The sequence below is a fragment of the Lycium barbarum genome, chromosome 4, assembly GCF_019175385.1.
Source record: "Lycium barbarum isolate Lr01 chromosome 4, ASM1917538v2, whole genome shotgun sequence".
In the NCBI taxonomy this organism is placed as follows: Eukaryota; Viridiplantae; Streptophyta; class Magnoliopsida; order Solanales; family Solanaceae; genus Lycium; species Lycium barbarum.
In genome coordinates, this window is record NC_083340.1 from 30825107 (window position 1) to 30845949 (window position 20843).

The 20843-nt window shown below is 31.9% G+C and overlaps 2 protein-coding genes and 1 non-coding gene across 3 annotated transcripts; 2 read left to right on the forward strand and 1 right to left on the reverse strand.

The window, feature by feature from the left end:
* Positions 1–339: 339 nt before the first annotated feature.
* On the reverse strand, positions 340–412 carry TRNAR-CCU (transfer RNA arginine (anticodon CCU)). Its single transcript has one exon. It is a non-coding gene; the product is annotated as a tRNA-Arg (tRNA).
* A 12656-nt stretch (positions 413–13068) lies between these two features.
* Positions 13069–14313, forward strand: LOC132637367 (uncharacterized). The gene has a single exon (XM_060354464.1). It carries the CDS (start codon positions 13069–13071, stop codon positions 14311–14313), a length of 1245 nt encoding a protein of 414 aa, XP_060210447.1.
* Positions 14314–14534: 221 nt separating this feature from the next.
* LOC132637368 (uncharacterized) lies at positions 14535–16202 on the forward strand. The gene is made up of 2 exons (XM_060354465.1): positions 14535–15477; positions 15679–16202. Exons 1-2 carry the CDS (start codon positions 14535–14537, stop codon positions 16200–16202), a joined length of 1467 nt encoding a protein of 488 aa, XP_060210448.1.
* Positions 16203–20843: the final 4641 nt, after the last annotated feature.

Consider the following 20843-nt stretch of genomic DNA (forward strand, 5'->3'; position numbering starts at 1 on the left):
AAAATTTATAGTACCTTTTATATGTGCAAAATTTATTTGAGAACAATATTCCATCATTCTGCAGATGGAGGCTTCCGATTTAACTTGACATGATATTTTTTGTTAATACAAGCTCTAATCGTGCGCCAGGTAGGGGTCGAACCTACGACTTTATGCTTAGGAAACAGACGTTGTCCATGATAAAAAGAATTGTAACTTGAGTAAAATTTATAGTACCTTTTATATGTGCAAAATTTATTTGAGAACATTATTCCATCATTCTGCAATGGAGGCTTCCGATTTAATTTGACATGATATTTTTTGTTTTGGTCAGGGAAAAAAAAATACAAGCTCTAATCGCGCGCCAGGTAGGGGTCGAACCTACGACTTTCTGCTTAGGAAACAGACGCTCTATCCACTGAGCTACAGGCGCATTGTTATTTATTTGGATTATAATACTGAAGAAAAGCTACTAATAACGTCTCAATCTACAAAACAAGTCAAAGATATTGGAACATTCTCTTCATCATGTTTTCTTTTACTTCTCATAATCCACCAACAATATATAAACCTTGTCACTTAGTCCCTAGGAAAGATTGGATACGTTTAGGGCCTGTTTGGAAAGGCACCCAGGTAATTGGAATTGGGTGTTAGTTTGTTTCTTTTTATTTATTTTTTTTTTTATTATTTTTTTTTATTTTTTATTTCTATTATTTTAATTTCTTTTGATTTTTAATTTATTTTTTATTCTATTATTTTTCTTTTTATTTTTACTTTTTAATTATTTTTATTTTTAAAATGTATTTTTCTTTTTATATTATTTACCTTTCATTTCCATTCTTGTCATTCCCAACCATTATTTCTTGTGGTTCCATGTGATTGCTTGTATTTTTTATTTTAATTTTATTTTATTCATTTAGCATAACCGTGTTATTATTCTAATTTTTGAAACTACACCTCTTAATATTGAAAAGAATGAGTCATTAAAAAACTTGGCATATAACGAGTGGCGTTATTAAAGTAGAATTTCGTTGTGAATGAGGTTATAGACTTATATTTTCTCTTTCTTTTGAATTATTCACTTAAGTTACGTTGGAACTTACTTACGTAATGTTGGAATTTGACATAAGAGTATTATGTTAAACTTTTTCATTTGGATTTTGAATTTAGGTTATATTTTCAATTTTAAGTTATTTACTCTCACATTGCATGTTGTTTATTTTTCATTTACATTTGATAGATTTTTTGTGTCAAACATTTGAATAATGTTATAGCATTATATTTATAACTATTATTTTTTTATCAAACATCCAATCCATAACATTCTCACAAAAAAAGTCTTCTTTTAAGTTTTATAATTAATTAAAATTAAATATTATTAATTTTAAAAATATATATCAATTATTTTTTACAATATTAGTTACAAATATATGATTATTAATTAATATATTTTCAAGAAACAATGTGTTATTAAATAACTAATTTAATATCATTTATAAAGGTAAATATTTTTTAAATATTAATTTTAAATTTTTTATAATTAAACTTTATTTTTAAATTAAACTAACTGTGTAATTACACTTGTGCAATCAAACATCACGCTTGTAATTACATTATAATTACATTATGACAAACAAACAGATCTTGCATACTACCCTGGTAATTACACCAATTCCAATTACCAGGTGGCTTTCCAAAAATGTCCTTATTGCTTAATTAGTCATGTGATATCCAAATGTTAATAATTAGAAGTGGTCTGTCACTCCTCACACTTTCTCCAATAGACGTCCCATCCAAGTTCAAATGAAGGGACTATGATCTTGTGCTATCACGCCTCCCAGGAATGGCTGACGCTCACTTGCGAGTGATAGAAAGGACATTAATTATTATTTTTCATCATAGAAGGACATTAATTAGCTAAAATCATTTGGACCAAGTAAGTTTTACTTAAATTTCGAACTCGAATCAATAATTTTAAATGTGAAATTTACATAAATGACTATCTTTTATTGGCTTCTAACTAGATATAACTATAAAATGTAAAATTACCAAGCGTAACTACTTTTCTTTAAAAGCGCGTGTATTTTTATTTTTTTTTGAAATATAGAGAAATACAATGAACAGTAAACACGCTCCAGTGAAATCAGGAGCTATTTATGGAACAGATTTTTTGAAATATAGTTAAATATACGGAAATACAAAATCGGGTTGAGTAAAAATAGGCTATATTTTTTTAACAGATTCTTCTTTTTCTTTTTAAATGGTAAGTTAAATTAAATCAACCATATTTCACGCATTCCATAACAGCTCACGAATCTCTCTCAACTTTTATCACAATCAAAACTTTTTGAATTCAAAAACCACTAAAGATCTGAAAACTTCCAAATATGAAAAAATATATGCTGGAATACAATGAAATATGGTTGATTGTTTAAAAAATATAAAGTTGTAGTATGCGTATATACAATGGAATACAATGAAATATATCAGAAACTATTTCATAAATTAGAAATACAAAATGCAGAAATACATTGAACTACAGCGAAATACAAAAATCGTGAAAACAAAGTGGAGTAAAAATAGGCTTTACAGCAAAAACAAGATAAATACATTTAAATACAGCGAAATAATACACTGAAATATACTGAAAAATTAGATATACTGTTTGTTGATACACAGAAATACACTGAAATATACTGAAACATTTTATCAAACACTTGGTGGGCATGAAGCTCCACAACTCTCATCAGTGGTGTTTCTACAACAACAACCTATTCTCTTGCTCCTAGATGATGTTACAATATCATATTGCTATAATCAATACTATTCTTCATCACTCATAAGATAAACAACACCACATGATTAACAAACATAAGAAGGATTTTCCTCTTATTTCGGCCTATCCATGGAGATTTAGCAAACGAATTGTTATGGTTGAGCTTCGACCATTGGCTGGAGACCCCCCACTGCTTTTCTTGTTGCCACTGGTTTATTTTTGCTTAGAGTATAGCATCCGCCATTAAAATGGAGAGTTAGAGTTTGTTGAAGATACTCTAACAATGACTGAAAATATAAATAAATAAAAAAATTGAATGAAAAGTGAAGGTAAAGACGATGAAATTTATGAACAATTGAAGAGAAATACAACAAATAACATAACGAAAATTAGTTACCTATAGAGATTGTGTAACTGATAAGGAAGAAGAAGAAGAAGAAGAAATCATGCTAATTATGGTAAAGAATAATGGGAGTAAAATACGATTGTGAATTGAAGATGTGAGAGAAAAATATTAGTAAAAAAAAGAGAGATTGTGGGTAAGTGGGAGAGAGGTACCTTATTTTTAGGGAAATACACTGCAGTTACAAAAACAAGGTATAGATGGTAATTTGATAAATAATTAAGCTACCAAAAATAATTTTAGAAAAAGGTAGTTATTACTAATAAATAAGTCTTAGAGGTAGTTATGAGCTGTAAATTAAATCCTGAATTTGCATTCCATTGAGGTTCAATATATGTGTATTGCCCGCTGCGTGTGAAAGCAGGGTCGTCTCAACAAGATTGGAGGCCTAAAACCAAACATCATAGAGAGGCCCTAGTTTTTTTTTTTTAAAAAAAAAGAAAGATCGACATATATATTTTTATTTAAAGTCTATTTTTCTATTTTTTTAGGTGCGAAGTCATTAATTACTGTTTTAATAGTCAAACACAATGCAAAGTTGTTAACAATTTTTTCAAATCAATTTATTCGAAAAAAATTCAACTGACAATATAGCTAATCAATCACGCGACTAAACAAAATTCTTCTCTTTTTTTCTTTCATAAATATTGTGCACTCCCTCTGTCTCAGTTTATGTGACACAATTTGGATTTGAAGAGTCCAACTTCTTTATTTTATCGTGAATTCAGATATACAATCTTTAAGTTTTCTGAAAAATAATTTATATATTTATAAGCTATATAAAAGCACCATAAGTCACAATAATTTTTTAAACAAATTAGCATAATACTCAATAAAAAATGAGGCCCCAAAGATTTGGGGGTGGCTTTGGCCTTGGGTCGGCCCTGCGTGAAGGGCATCATGATTCAGCACAACAACTGACGATGGGCGAAGCTAAGGTATCGCAAGGTGATTCATCCGAATCCCCTTCCTCGAAAATTTATATTGTACATATATACAAAATTAAAATTTATTTTTCATGTATATATAGTAAATGTTAAATCTTTTTAATTAGTTTGTATATTTACTTCTTTATATTTTGAATTAGTGAAATCCTGGCTCCGTCACTGATTCACTGCACCTAATGGAGCGTTCACTTCTTTGTGAAGAAACCATCCACCCAATTTCGAAGTTTTAGGGTCCTCTTATTGAAGTTCTCTGATTTACTTTCCTTTTGAGCTGCGCCAAACAACAACAGCTAGAGTGAAAATAGATACTTCATTTAAGGAAATAAATCAGCTAGCTAGTTCTCCTATCTTAACATAACCTATATTTACAGTTAGTACTACATTTAATAATGATGGGTACTCCTATAAAGAAATTCATGATCAATTGCTGCTTTTGGGTATCTAACCTTCATAAGGAGGTTCATGAATGAAAAATCAATGATTTTCTTGGAAAAGGGAAATTATTTAAATGATTTTAGCTTCATTCGGATATGATATGCATGTTTGCATAAGAGAATGTTCATGAACTAATAGATGAAGGTCAAAAAGTTGCACTCATTGGGACCATTGGGACGTGGATTGTGGATTTTCATTCATTAATTAAGGTATTGCCAAATGAACTTATTAGTTTCCTCAAAAGGAAAAAAAAGTCAAATTCCTTTCAGATAAATTCTTTTCATTGTCCCTTTACCGATGGTAGTATTGGTGGTATATATTAGTCTCTCTTTGTACATACATTAGTCTTCCATACCAACTAGTCTATATCTATATCTATATATATACTAGTTATGTGAGGCCCGGGCTATCAAACTCAAGATATAAAAGTAGATATTTTAACTAAAGAAATATAATTTGTGTTAGTACAAGTGTACAACAACAACAACAACCATATACCCATTGTAGTCCCACAAGGGTAGTTATATGAAAGCAAAATTTTCATTTCACTCCTTTAATATTTTAACTTCCATTTTGATGAAATTATTTACTTCAAATCAAATGTGGAGCCAGAATTTGACATTTATAACTTATGTATCCTAATTTTCTGAAGTTATTTAGTTCTAAATAAATAATCTATACATAGTTAATGAACTTTTAAGACAAATACATAATTTAACTTGTGCAGCGGATGGAGCTGCTCCTCTCTTAATTAGGGATTAGGGGTTCGAACATGGATATGGAAAAAAAATCTTTGGAGGAAGCGCTCCCCCCGAATAGGCGCGATAAATGTGAATTATCTGGATTAATTGGGCTCAAATGCGAATATCGAGCATCAATCAGAAAATCAAAGAACATGAAAAATGAGGTAGGAGGTTCGATAGCTTTTGAAAAGTAGACTTTAAAAACAAAAAACAAAAAAATTGACTTAAATAAATAAGATTAGGACCTAAAAGTAATTAATTAAAAAGTTTTTTAAAAAATTGAAAATTATTGTGAGGACTACAAAAGTCCCCAGGTTCGATAGCTTTTGAAAAGTAGACCTTAAAAACAAAAAACAAAAAAATTGACTTAAATAAATAAGATTAGGACATAAAAGTAATTAATTAAAAAGTTTTTAAAAAAGTGGGAAATTATTGTGAGGACTACAAAAGTCCTCACATTTGCTCTTATATAATATAGTAATAAGGAGAGTAGTCTAGCTTAATCTTAAACCAAGTCGCGTAATATGAACAAGTCACTTGGCAACAAATTCTATTTGCATTAATTATAAAAGAAGTTATTAATTGTAGTTCAAAATATTACCTAATTTAATAATCTACTACTACTAATATATATATATATATATATATATATATATATATATATATATATATAGAGAGAGAGAGAGAGAGAGAGAGAGAGAAGGAGAGTAGTCTAGCTTAATATTAAATCAAGTGGCGTAATATGAACAAGTCACTTGGCAACAAATTCTATTTGCATTAATTATTAAAGAAACTATTAATTGTAGTTCAAAATATTACCTAATTTAATAATCTACTACTACTACTACTACTACTAATAATAATAATAATAATTAATAATACTAATAATAATAATGAACTCACGTAATATACTCATACGATATTATCAACACATAGTAGCAGTTGTTGTTAACAATAATAATGAAAATAATAATGAACTCGCCTAATATACTCATACGATACTATCAACACATAGTAGTAGAGTTGTTAATATTATTATCTCTACATATATAAAAGGAGAGTAGTCTAGCTTAATTTTAAGTCAAGTGGCGTAATATGAATAAGTCACTTGACAACAAATTCTATTTGCATTAATTATAAAAGAGGTTATTAATTGTAGTTCAAAATATTACCTAATTTAATAATCTACTACTATTAATATCTATATCTATATATGTATAAAAGGAGAGTAGTCTAGCTTAATATTAAATCAAGTGGCGTAATATGAACAAGCCACTTGGCAACAAATTCTATTTGCATTAATTATTAAAGAAGTTATTAATTGTAGTTCAAAATATTACCTAATTTAATAATAATAATAATAATAATAATTAGTAATACTAATAATAACAATGAACTTACGTAATATACTCATACGATATTATCAACACATAGTAGTAGTAGTTGTTAATAATAATAATGAAAATAATAATGAACTCACGTAATATACTCATACGATATTATCAACACATAGTAGTAGAGTTGTTAATATTATAATAATAATAATAATAATAATAATAATAATAATATCTATATTATAATAAAAGGAGGGCAGTCTGGCTTAATATTAAGCCAAGTGGCGTAATATGAACAAGCCACTTTGTATCAATTCTAAAAAGAAATTAATTGACATTATTAAATGAACTTACCTAATTTGGTGTATTGATTGGAGAAAATTATTAATTGATATTCTTGGATTCTAATTTATAGTCAACAATGCTCCTTTAAATGGTAAGATATAATATTGTCCTTTATTACTTTCTGCAATTAAGATAAATTCAAGCCCATATGAAGAGTACCCGTACTATTAAATTGAATGCAATATCAAAATTAAAATATATCAAAAAATCATGATTGAAATTCAATTGTTTAATATTTTCACTTTAAAATGTTACCGTGTAAGTAATCTATTAGGAATATAGAAAATGATAAGTCTAAACGAAATTGAGATATCAACAATTAGATTTTATCACCTTTCTTATTAATAATAGAACGAATCAATATTAGCATAATTAGCAGGAAAAAAAATATAATGCTACTTTGAATTTTAAACCAAGTTCATACTATATATAGATGTAAAACAATTTAAACTTAAAATAAATAAATAAAAAATAGGATTTGAATTAAATTGAAAGACAATTACCTTTTTTAAACTAATCAAATGACTATCCTTCCTAAAAGCAAAAAAATGGAACACATCAAAGTTTTTTTTGTACTTCCTTTTAAGAAGAAGATTTTCTTTCAAGCGAGGGTAGTAACAGAATCAAATTGACAAGTTTTATGGCTCTGATGAACTAAATTTTATAAATAAATATCGATTTCCTTTTCTATATTTCTCTTTCTATGTAAAGAAAATATTCTAATACAAATATTTAAACTGATAACTGATTATAAATTCTAAAATGTTTAATTCAAATTCTAAATTTGAAGTAGTTAGCCATATATTTCTGTGGAAAAATGGTTAAAAAACTATCTCCTTTTTCGGCTTTTCTCTATTTATATATATTTTTATTTTGCATTCCCTCTTATTAATATGCTATATATTATTTAAATAAATAATTAAAAAAAATCACTAATTAGAAAAAACAATCGATGCCTTATATGAGTCCAGAAAATCTTCTCGAAATTTGTGGAGATAATTAAGTAATCAGTTACATAAAATTAAGAGAGATTTAAGGAGAACTTCATTAAGAAGGATTTGAGTGGAAGTTACAAAAATGATGAAGCGGGCACATAAATAAGGTATGAAATAATAGAATATCAATCTATAATGATACATAATTATGGTATATTTATTTTTGTGCAAATTATTGAGCAAAATGGGGGTGATAAATTTCTGGAGTCATTCTATTTATGCCATCAACCAACTCTCCAAACATCCTCTCTGCTTTTCATTGCTTAAAATTTTCAGTGTTTATAATTTGTATTACATGTGTAGTTTCTTGATTTGATGTTGTTTTGCATAATTATGATATAAAGTTGATTGACTTTCTTGATCTTTTTCTTTTTTATCCTTTCAACACCAGGTTTTGGTAGAGTAGGAGATTAAGAATGTTGATGAGAAGTTTTCTCAAGGACATCACTAATTCAAAATAAGAGTTAATGGAGGTTGAACGCTAAATTCACAACATATGTTTGGAACAAGAAAATTATTTGTCGCGAATGATTTGAATTATTCATAGTGTTGATAGTTTGTAAGTCTGGTGAATGTTTGATTTGGATACAAAAGTTTATATTTCCTCTATCTCAATTTATGTATAGTTTTCGCTTCCCAACATTCAAATTGCGTGAATTTTGATCATCATCTTGAGATATATTTTCTTACCAAATTGATATGATAAAAGTTATAACTTATTTTTCATGTAGTTTTCAAATAAAATATTAATTTTCAAATATTGAGTTAATTTATTCCAATTTAGCTTCAAAATTTAATCAAATTGACTCTCGAAAAGTGAAAAGTATCTCATATATCACATTTTAATATGATTAATATTCTTTAATTTTGTCCGCGCATCGCGCGAATACGAATACTAGTAGTATATAATTAGTCCCTCTTTGTGCATTTGAAAATACTAGTAATCAACATGTTACATAGCGACAAACAGGCGGTTAAACCCCAAGCCTAAAGCGATAAAAATATACTCGAATTTCGTGTGTATACTAAATCAAGGGATGATATCATTTAGGTTCCTAAGTTATTGGTAAATTCAGCTTTTGGTCCTTGTGAAAGCATATTTAATCTTCAATTAATTAAAATGTGTGTTTTTGGTCTCTTCAGGTAGAAAATATGTTATATTTGACTAGTAATAGAACAATATTACCGTCAAATATGAATTAACAATAGAGACTTAACATAACAATGAATAATTTCAATGGTGGAGCGGTTAATAATTATGAAAAAAATTGTGAATGTTCACCCGCAAAAGGATCAAAAGTGAAAAATTGAATTGATTAAAGGTTGAATGTGCTTAGTCAAATATCATAAGGACTAAAATCAGAATTTACCAATAACCAAGGACCAAAACTGCTATTATTCCTTAAATCAACGAACGTAAGACATATTTTTTTTCCACGCATTTATCGCTTAATCGTGATTAATTGATCATATATATTACTTCCTCCAGTCCGTAGTGTTTGATGTTTTTGCCTTTTGACATACCCCTTAAGAAACAACTTACTCCTAAAAATTAAGAAGGATTTGACTAAATTACCCATAATAAAATTTGCATCTTAAGAACAAATAGCATATAGATTTGAGGCATATATGATAAACACATACACTAAGCAAACGCGCATATCTAGTGTGAAACAATATGATATAATATTATGTGCATATTAAATTTCTTTGAAGAAACAGTAAAAGTATCTATTTAATTGTACTCACAGAAAATTTAACTAAAAAATACTTATTTGAAATGTGTAAATAAGAGTAAATTTACAAAAATAAAATTAATATCTTCTTAATTATGTAAAACACAACTTATTTTGAATTAAAATGAAAAGATAAAAACACCAAATTCAAGGATCAAAGGGAGTATCACTTTAAATACTAACCGCTAAAATTAAATTGCTTAGTTCTACGTAACGCCGAATATAAGTAAGTATCTACCGGTCTAGAACTTACTAAGCATGCATAGAATATTAGTAAGTACTTACAGATCTAGAACTTACTATTTATGCAATAGATGAGGAAAAGAATTCGGGGAAATTAAACAATCTCACCCGATATCCGTCGTAGTGGTAACTACATTCATGGAAGGCTAAAAAAGGAGAGCAAACTCCAGGGAGAAGACAAGAAAATTGTTACTCAAGCTGAAAACATGATCTTAATTAGTTAATTAACAAATTCTAAGGAAAAATTATATAAAAACACATTAAATACAGTAAGAATATAATATAGATTGGACAAGGAAATGTTCGATCACATGAATCATCTTTGTGTCTCCAACAAACCAAACATACTCCAGGAACTCACGCATGTTTTACTAGTCAAATGTGTTAGGTGAGAGAATTTACAATTTTTTAATATTTTGTACATAAAGTGATCATTCTATTTTTTTTTCTTTTCTCTTCTACTTAATTATAACTCATTTTACCAAATCCAATTTACATGAACATAGTGCAAGTTGCCCAATGTGCTTTAAAGATGTATATAAGATTACACACGCAAGCAATATATATTTAGTAAGTAATTATTTTTCAGGAAGGAAGAGATATATGAAGATGAAACTATTATTCAGCTTCAGCCTTTTAGTCCTTGGTACAAAATACTGAAGGGTAAATATTCTGTTTCTAAATTAAACATGAAAATTAGAATTTGAAATATGGTTTGCACTTTGCAAGGCTCAGGACTCGATAAGAAAATATATAGGGAAGTGGAAAGATTGTTTAACAATAATATTATAAAAGACTAAAGTATAGAGAGGAAAAGAAAATAGGGAAGGAGAGTATATGAGCTTATGGAAACCAATAATTTTTGTTCAGATTCAGTATATGTATCACTTATCGTTATGCATACTTGACTATGAACGTCGCAGGTGTTATTATATATTAACTTGAGATCGTTATAAGAACGCATAAATTTTAATTCCTGAATTGGCCTCTGATTAATGAGGAAAAAGGTCAATCCAAATCTTGCTTTTTCATGCATGAACGTCATGGTTTGATCATTCGATGTGAAGAGAACTAAGTACGGTTACTGCATGTGATTTGTTGTTTCCAATACTTCATGTGGTAGGTTTAGTTTTATGACTTTATTATGTAAGAAGAAACATACCATTACATGGGAGTATTATAATCTGTTACTTTGCTTTTTATGCATGTGACATGAGTAATCAAGGAAAAGTACGCAGTTAGATATACAAATTTGGAATGAATATCGGCACTAGTAAACATTAATAATGCTAAATGAGCTTTGGTGAGTTGGTAAGTACATTTAGATTGTGTGAATTTCGGTATCATATTCATTGCACCAGCTTGGTCCGTACTAGTAATGAAAAGAATTGCTACTTAAGTTGTGTGTGATTTAAAATAATTGTAGTTTGATTACTGCAACATCAATTAAATCATGAGATAGTTATGGTCAGCGCCCTACACACGTTTAAAAATAATTGAAGTAAACTTAAGAACTTTCTCATAGACTTAAAAACAATGAATCAACAAATATATAACGTTAATGCAATTCTAAATGACAACTTCCAATGTTGGATCTGACATATAAACAAAAACTGGAAAAGTTCTATTTAAGGTCAGTTCTCTTGATGAGCTGGTTTTGGGGTATTCTTTTGTTGGGATCCACACAAATCATCTCCACTGTCACTAATAACATGGAATGTGTTCTGCAACTGCTCAAGTTTATTTTCATGTGGAGGAATCAGATTGGAGTCACATTTCAAAACATCATTCCAATTCAATTTCTTTAACTTATCAATGAACTCATAAGACAGGACAACCCGAGAAGCTTGCCCTTCTTTTATCACTCTCATCCACTCTCCTGATGATGTTGACATTGTATTGTATGTATCAATTCAACAAAATAAAAGACTACAATTGCAAGAAAGGGAGAAGAAATTGCCTTTGTCTCGTAGTATTTATAATACAAACAAGTAGTTTAATCATTGCTATGTTGTTGTGTATCTCTAACTTTGGTAACTTAATCAATTTAGGTATTCCTTTGAAATTTCCTTCCATATAATTGTTCTTCTCTTGCCTTAATATATATTATTTGTCTTATTAGACATAATATGTTAATACAGTTGAAACAATTGTAATTCTTACCTTAAAAGAGTGGTCAATTCATGCATTTAATCTTTTAGAACACTATATGACACAACTACCATAATACTATATATGTGATTGCTTACCAAAAATGAGTCAATGAGGTTTTATTTGTCAAGTAGTATTTGATTTGTCTTTTCAATTTTAAAAGATGGTAAAAGTACAAGTTACGTACTATCGGGAAGATACATAATGCTCCCTGTTAAAACTTATTTATCACAAATTAGGAGAAAACTATAGAAACTTACCAATTATTCATCGTAATAAGGAGATTACTTAAGGAAAAATAACGTTGGTATGGGTCGAGATCACCTTTAGTGATCAACCTTCCGGTAATGTTCAATGGTCCTTGGGATTACAGCCACGTGTACAATAAAATATAAATGACTTAGATTAACCTTTTTATAGCCAAATTGTTCTAGGTTTGCCCCATTTATTACCAATTATACAGTTTTATAGGAAAACATAACACAATTTCTCTCACTTTAAACCGATGGTGTTTAGGAGTGTTCATGATTTGGTTAAACTGATCCAAATAGAAAATCGAACCAAACAAATTAAATAAAGCGAGTTTTGTTTTTTATTTTGGTTTGGTTTCGATTTAAATTTTAAAAGATCGATACTATTTAGTTTGGTTTGGTTTTATTAAAAACAAATTGAGGAAAAATCGAAAAAACCCGATAAATTATATTTTTTTAAAATATAATAATAATAATAATTATTATTATTATAATGCATTAACTTATGACATAAAAAACTCTCGATGGTTTTCTTCTCTCTAGGCGCAGGTTACTAACGTGCGCTGGCCATGGGGAAGAGAGCTCGAATCCCATCAGAGAAGGCGAAAATGGCACAAGCCGGAGCACCGCAGGCAACTCGAGGTAGGAAAACGAAGCAACTAGAGATACAGGAAGCGATTCAAGTCGGATCGAACCTCACAGTGCAGTAGTTCGACAGCAAGCAACGACCATGGCAGTTCAAAATTTTGCTCAAAAGGCTAAGGAAGCAGCTCAAGAGGCGCAATTACTAGCTAAACAAGCTAAAGAGAAGGAAAATATAGCTCAATTGCAATGGGCAGAGGTAAATTCCCCAGTAAATTCGGGCAACACAACTTCCGGTAGCGGACTGAAATCGTGGGCGGACGAGGTAGAAGAGGAGAGAGAGCAGCCGGAAAAGAGAAGTTTGATTTGGGACAACTTTCATATATCCAAGATATCGAGCGCTGGATTCAAACTGGACTATATTAAACCAGGAAAGTATGGTGAGTCTACAATAACTGACATAGATTTAGAGGATATTGAATCTGAAATCATTTACTGGAAAACAACGATAGTGTGCTATGTACTGGGTGCACACCCTCCTTTCACTGTGATTAATGGATACATACAACGAATGTGGGCAAAACATGGGTTAAATAAAGTTGCAATGATGAAAAATGGGGTAGTATTAGTTCGATTTGATACAATAGAGGGGAAGAACGAAGTGTTGCAAGGGGGGATATACCATTTTGATAACAAACCATTCATTGTTAAGGCATGGGATCTGGAGATGGAATTCACTAGGGCAGAATTGTACTCAGTCCCTATTTGGATTAAGCTCCCTGGATTGGATTTTAAATATTGGAGCTCAGCAGGACTGAGTAACATTGGTAGCTTGATTGGGAAACCTCTCATGGCGGACAGGAATACAGAGAAGAAACAGGGGCTAAACTTTGCTAGAATCCTGGTGGAGGTGAATATGGATGCGAAACTGCCAGATCTTGTGTTATTTAGAAATGAAAGGGGCAATGTGGTAGAGCAGAAAGTTATATATGACTGGAAGCCAACGTTGTGTAGTTACCGTGATAAGTATGGTCATTCTATAGAGGAATGCAGGAAGAAGAATCCAGTGCCTAAGTCTGTTCAACAGATGCAACCAGCTCCTGTAGCAGCTCCTGTAGCAAATCCTGTAGCAGCTCCTGTAGCAACTCAACCAGGTGATAAACAAGTAGTGCAGGTAAAGAAGCCACAACAAGTGCAACAGAAGGCTGCAACTTGTTCATTGTGGATAACTCCTATGAGAGGGACAAGTCCTTCATTGCAGTTGAAACAGAATACGGGAGTGAGTAGAAACTCCTTTCAAGCTTTGACTAAGGTTGATGGTAATAAGGGTGTAGTGAAAAATGCTGGCCAGAGTGTGGAAGGCCACACCATTCCTCCACTTGGGAATGGTTAATCTCTTATGCTGGAATGTCCGGGGGCTTAATGGCCCTAATAAGCAGCGGGATGTAATGGCCCTCTGCAAAAAAGAACAAGTTGGATTAGTGGGATTGGTAGAAACAAAGGTGAAGAGTACAAATATAAATTAAGTAATGAATAAAATGTTTGGAGGTTGGCAATACACCACCAATCTAGGAACACATTACAATGGTAGGATAGTGGTAGGATAGTGGTAGGATGAAGGCAGACTATTATAGAGTGGATGTGGTATCGAGTTCTGCCCAGATGATCACATGTGATGTGGTATACATTCCACTTCAGTTGTCCTTTAGGGTGTCAATAGTGTATGCATATAATACTAGGGAGGAGAGACGGGAGTTATGGGATGAAATAGAGATGCAAAGTATTGCTTGTCTGAAACCTTGGTTGTTATTAGGAGATTTTAATTCTGTGTTGCATATGGATGATAGATTGGGAGGGAATCCAGTGACATTGCCTAAAGTTACTGATTTTCAGAATTGTATTAATACAAGTGGATTGCTGGAAGTACCCCACCAAGGGCAGAAGTATACATGGAATGATAGGAGCAGTGATAGGAGAATATTTTCAAAGATAGACTGGATGTTTATTAATGCTGAGTGGCTAAACACTATGCCATCTTGTAGAGCTGTTTATCTAGCAGAAGGTATAAGCGACCACTTCCCTGCTAGAATATCCTTACGCAAACAGGCTACTAGAGTCAAGAGAGCATTCCAGTATTGTAATGTATGGTCCCAACACCCCCAGTTCAAAGATAAGGTGCAAACAGTCTGGAACACCCAAATTGAAGGTTGCAAAATGTGGAAAGTAGTAAGGAAATTGAAATTGTTGAAAAAGAGCCTGAAGGAGCTGAATACACAGGATTTTAGAAATATAGTGACTGAAGCTGTAGAAGATAAAATAGCACTGGACAAAGCTCAGGAGAAACTACAAGCTGACCCTCTAAATATGTTACTTCAGCAGGAGGAGAGAGCACAATACACAAAATATAGGCACACTTCTTATATGGCAGAGATGTTTCTACAACAACAAAGTAAAGCAACATGGTTAAAGCTTGGGGATGATTGCACCAAGTATTTCTTTGCTGTTATCAGGCATAGAAGGCTTCAACAGGCAATCACTCAGCTGAAGGATGATCAAGGTAACTGGCAGTATGAACCTGAGGCCATTGCACAAATCTTTGTGGAGTACTATATGGATTTATTAGGGAAGAAAGCTGAAACAAGAATAACTGGACATAAATATTTTTTTAATAATGGGCCTACTCTTACAGCAGACCAACAAATTACATTATTACAAGAGTACACAGGCCAGGAGGTTAAATAAGCTATCTTCCATATAGATATCAACAAGAGTCCAGGGCCAGATGGATATAGTAGTGGGTTTTTCAAAGCTGCTTGGGAGATAATAGGAAAGGATGTTATAGAAGCAGTGCTTGACTTTTTTAGAAATGACAAGTTATTAAAGCAACTCAACACTACAAATATTGCTCTGATTCCCAAGATACCAGGCCCAGAGTTTGCTAGCCAGTTTAGACCAATATCATGCTGCAATGTGCTGTATAAATGTATCACAAAGATGATTTGTATGAGGTTGAAATCAGTTGTAGACCACTTTGTAGCTGATAATCAGTCTGCCTTTGTCCAAGGTAGATTTATGTTGCATAATGTTCTGATATGTCATGATTTGCTGAGGCATTATAATAGGCAGACAACACCTAGATGCTTGATGAAAATAGACTTGAGGAAGGCTTATGATATGGTAAGCTGGGAATTTGTGGAGGAGGCTTTGAATGGGTATGGGTTTCCAAGGAGATTTATTGAGTTAGTGATGAATTGTATTTCATCACCAATGTTTACAGTATGAGTAAATGGAGAGGGTCATGGATTTTTTTACAGGGAAAAGAGGATTAAGACAGGGTGATCCCATGTCTCCTCTCATTTTTGTCCTGGTGATGGAATACCTATCCAGAACCTTGAAATGCATGAGCTGGTTACCAGACTTCAAATACCACCCCATGTGTAAACATGTCCAATTAACCCACTTAATTTTTGCGGATGACTTGATGATATTCTGTAAGGGAAACATGCACTCAGTAACTAGAGTAATGGAAGCTTTGACGCATTTCAGCAAGGTCACAGGTTTAGTGGCAAACATGGAAAAATCCAGTATATTCTTGGTTGGGGTGGATGACAATACTAAAGCTCAATTGTTGTAGGAAACAGGATTCACTCTTGGCTCTCTTCCTATAAGATATCTTGGTCTTCCACTCTCATAAAAAAAGTGGAGCAAAATGGAGTGCCGCCAACTTACAGAGAAAATCACACACAGAATCACTCAGGTATATTCAAAGCAATTATCCTATGCAGGTAGACTGCAAATTATTATATCAGTGTTGTTCTCAATTCATAGTTTTTGGGGATCAGTATTTATTCTGCCCCAAAGTGTGATCAAAGAAGTGGACAAAAAGTGCAGAGAGTATTTGTGGGGCACTACAGAGGAAAAAAGAAAGATAGCACTTGTGGCTTGGGATAGTGTGTGCGTGCCAAAGAAAGTTGGAGGACTTAACATCAAAGGTTGCCAGTTGTGGAGTATTGCATCAGTAGGTAAGCTTCTATGGTAATTGGCAAGTAAAAAAGACTTACTCTGGGTCATATGGGTACATGGTGTGTATATGCGGAATAATGATAATATATGGGATCATCTACCTCCACAGGATAGTAGTTGGTACTGGAGAAAACTAAATGCTCTAAAAGTGGACATGAAGAACTGGTACTCACAACAAGGGATATATAGACTTAAATCAAATGGGAACTACTCTATATCAGCAAGCTATACACAAATGTTGGGAGATCAGAGAAGATAGAGAGGGGCTGAGCTGATTTGGAGCAGAATCTTACAACCAAAGCATAGACTTATTGCTTGGCTTGCTGTTAAAGAGAGATTATTAACAAAAGTGAGGCTGCAAAGGTTGCAAATTCCAGTAAACAATTTAGACTGTTGTCTATGTGATGAACAGGCCAGAGAGACACAAATGCATATATTTGCTGAGTGTAGGTGGACTAAACAAGTATTAGATGCTATGAAACAATGGACTGGAGTGCAAATGCCAGTTGGAGATGTAAAACAGGTAATAGTAAGGATCAGAAAGAAGAGATGGAGGAAATTCTACAAGGAAGTTATAGCAACACTTTGGGGTGCAATGCTATATAATATATGGCAGGCTAGGAACTTGAAACTCTATAGGGGAACACCTGTGAATACAGAAGCAGTGATCACACAAATAAAACAAGATTTTGTAACTAGACTAGATACAGTGAGGTATTCAAGAAAGGCTAGAAGTTGCGGGACATTGATTCAAAAGTTTTTCTTGTAATTAGATGGTTTGTTGGAGGCTTAGTGCTATTAACACCCTTCCTGGAAGGTGGTTAATAGGATTAGGTGCTCTTTAGGTGTAATGTTTTTGATGTTAATGGTAATATTTACATTTGTTACCAAAAAATATATATATATATATATAATTATATATATACAATATATTAATAATTTTAAATACTTTGTATACTTTTTCATGAAAATTTTATTTATCAAGCTAATGAACTTTACACCTTAAGCTCATTTCTCACAAGCCGAATTGAAGTAGTTGAAGGAGAAATTACAGGATTTATTGAGCAAAAGGTTTATTTAACATCGGTTAATCTCAAGGATCAAAATCACATGTTTGATTTAATTGAAGATTTAAAATGCTAATTAGTCAGATAATACAAGGATCAAAACCACAATTACACATTAACTAAAGAACTAAAATCGCTATTTGCCCATAAACTAAAATATATTTCCTCCGTCCCAATGTATATGAGGGTTGACTTATTTGGGAAGTCAAAGCACCTCTTTCTTTGACTACGATTTTCTCCAACTCTTTTCATATATTGTGAATTATTTATTATGTAGACTTATAATACTTTTTATGTAGTTCTCAAATATATAAATTTTATTATAAAATACTCGAAAAATCTATGTTTAAAATTGTAGTCAAAGAAAGAGCTGTTAGACTCTCCAAAGGTCAACCCACATATAAATTGGGATGGAAGGAGTATTTTTCCAAGCACAAATAACCTAAATTTAGTGCACAACTCAGATTTAAACAAAAGTATTTCTCCGTCTCCTTCTCGTTCTCGAACTTCATGACATTGTCCTGAAGTTTAATTGTGGAAAGATTGAACTTTAGGACACACACAAGGAGTTTTAAGACACAAAGAAAGAGTTGTTAGACTCCTCCTGGTTCTCAAACTCCTAGACATTGTCCTGAAGTTTAGTTGTGGAAAGATTGAACGTCAGGGCAGTTCTGGAGTTGCAGTTAAGAACTCCAAACTTCAAGACAGACACACAAGGAGTTCTAAGACACAAAGAATTCTAAGTTTCAAGTTGTAATCATATTTGTCTGTTATGTACTGTCGTTGCCATGTTTGGAGAATAATAAAATCTAAGGAGTCATGCTCAATGATGCGCGCAGTGTCATCATCTATGTTATTCCACTTAGTTGGATTTCGATTTTGTCACAGAATTGAAGTCACATCCTTTGTACATTTATACCTTATAATATTACTCAGTCCAATAAGGAACTATGGATTGTGGCATTCTTAAAGGTATTCAAGGTAAACAACCAGAAACTGATGGCATAATAAAACTGCAGTTTTTTCAAGAAACCAAAAAGAGTTCAATAATTTCAAGAATATAATTACAAGACAACTGAAGAGAATATACCACATTAGTGACGGACGAGAACCGTGGGCTCCTTATAAGGCTTGGGCAATCCTCCTCCCTTTGAGCTAGCTTTTGCGGTGTGAGTTAGGCCAAATGCTTAATTTGATATGGTATTAGAGCCAAGCCCAGGCCAGATCCGATGTGGGCCCCCAAAAGAAAAAAAAGGGGTGGAATGCTCCCTAGACCAATTGACCGGTCTCGAACCAATGGGGGTAAAAATGGCCCCAGTCCATGAATGTGCACGCACCAGACCGGACAATAGACGAACCCTGAGCTCCTTCTAAGGCTTGGGCAGGAACTTATTTACATTACAATTCTTTTTTTGGTAGAGAACAGAGACAACTTTCCTTACCTTAGTTAGGGCTGTACAAACCAAACTGATAAACCGCACCAAACCGACAAACCAAACCAAATCGGGAAAAAAACCCGACTAGTGGTTTGGTTTGATTTGATTTGGTGTTAGAAAAAAAAAACCCGACCATTATAGGGTTGGTTTGGTTTTAACTAAAAAAAGTCAAACTGAACCCAAACCGACCCGATTATATGTATACTACTTTTAAATTATTTTATACATAAAACTATTGAATAGAATGTAATTTATTAATATTATCTTAAATTTTTTCATAATTCTATATTTTTACATTCAGATTTGGACTTAATTTGTGAAATGGTCCATATTTGAAGCTCATATAAAGAATACACAGAAAACCCAATAAGAAACTAAATGAAAAGGTGGGTGTGTAGTTACATTTGTCTTGTGTTTACTTGAGAGTTGAGACAACTTCAGTTGTAATAGTCTAGATGATTTAGAGTATACTCAAACTCTAATGTGGATTTTTGTTTTTACAACATTCCATTTTGTCTAAAACTGTAGTTGCTTTAATTTTATGGAAGAAACTACATTAGTTTTTGTTTGATAGAACATCTGGTGCCATTGGGGTGAGGAGAACTTTTGTAGCTGATGCTGCAGTTATTGTTGTTTCTCTTGGTGTTTTAAAATCGAATCAGATCAAGTTTGAACCCAAATTACTTGAATGGAAGGAGGCTACCATCAATGAACTAGGTGTAGAGATTGAAAACAAGATTATTCTGCACTTTGAGAAGGTGTTTTAGGCAAATGTTGAGTTCTTAAGGGTACTTGCACAGAGCTCATATGAATGTAGTTAATATTTGAATATTCACAAGGCCACTGGCCAAGTTTTTACTTCAAGTTTATTATATAGCATGATATTATATTAATCCAAATGACCTGAATGATTTAAAAACTATTTTGATATGAATATTCTGTATCCAAAGAAAGTAGTTTTGAGAGGGAAGTTTGCAAATTATCAAGCAGATGTTGTAGGGTGCTTTTCATTAAATACAATGAAAAACCCAAGAAAAACCGATATTGAAAAATCCGACTTTTATTGATTTGGTTTGATTTATAGATTTAAAAACCTGACACAAATGGTTTGATTTGGTAATTGAAAAATCCGAACCAACCCAATCCATATACACCCCTAACCTTAGTTGAGGACATTTTATGAAACTTATTTTATGGTTTTGCTCCGTGTATAAAATCTCAAGGGACACTAACTTAAAATTATCCTAGAAAATTACTTGACGGATGCTCTTATTTTAACCTCCCAATGTCTCAGTGACAATAACTTTATCAAGAATGCCCTACCACAAGAGATCATTGTTATGGCAGTAGCTTCGTCAATTTTCTTTTCCTTTTACCATCTTCTTTCTGGCATGATA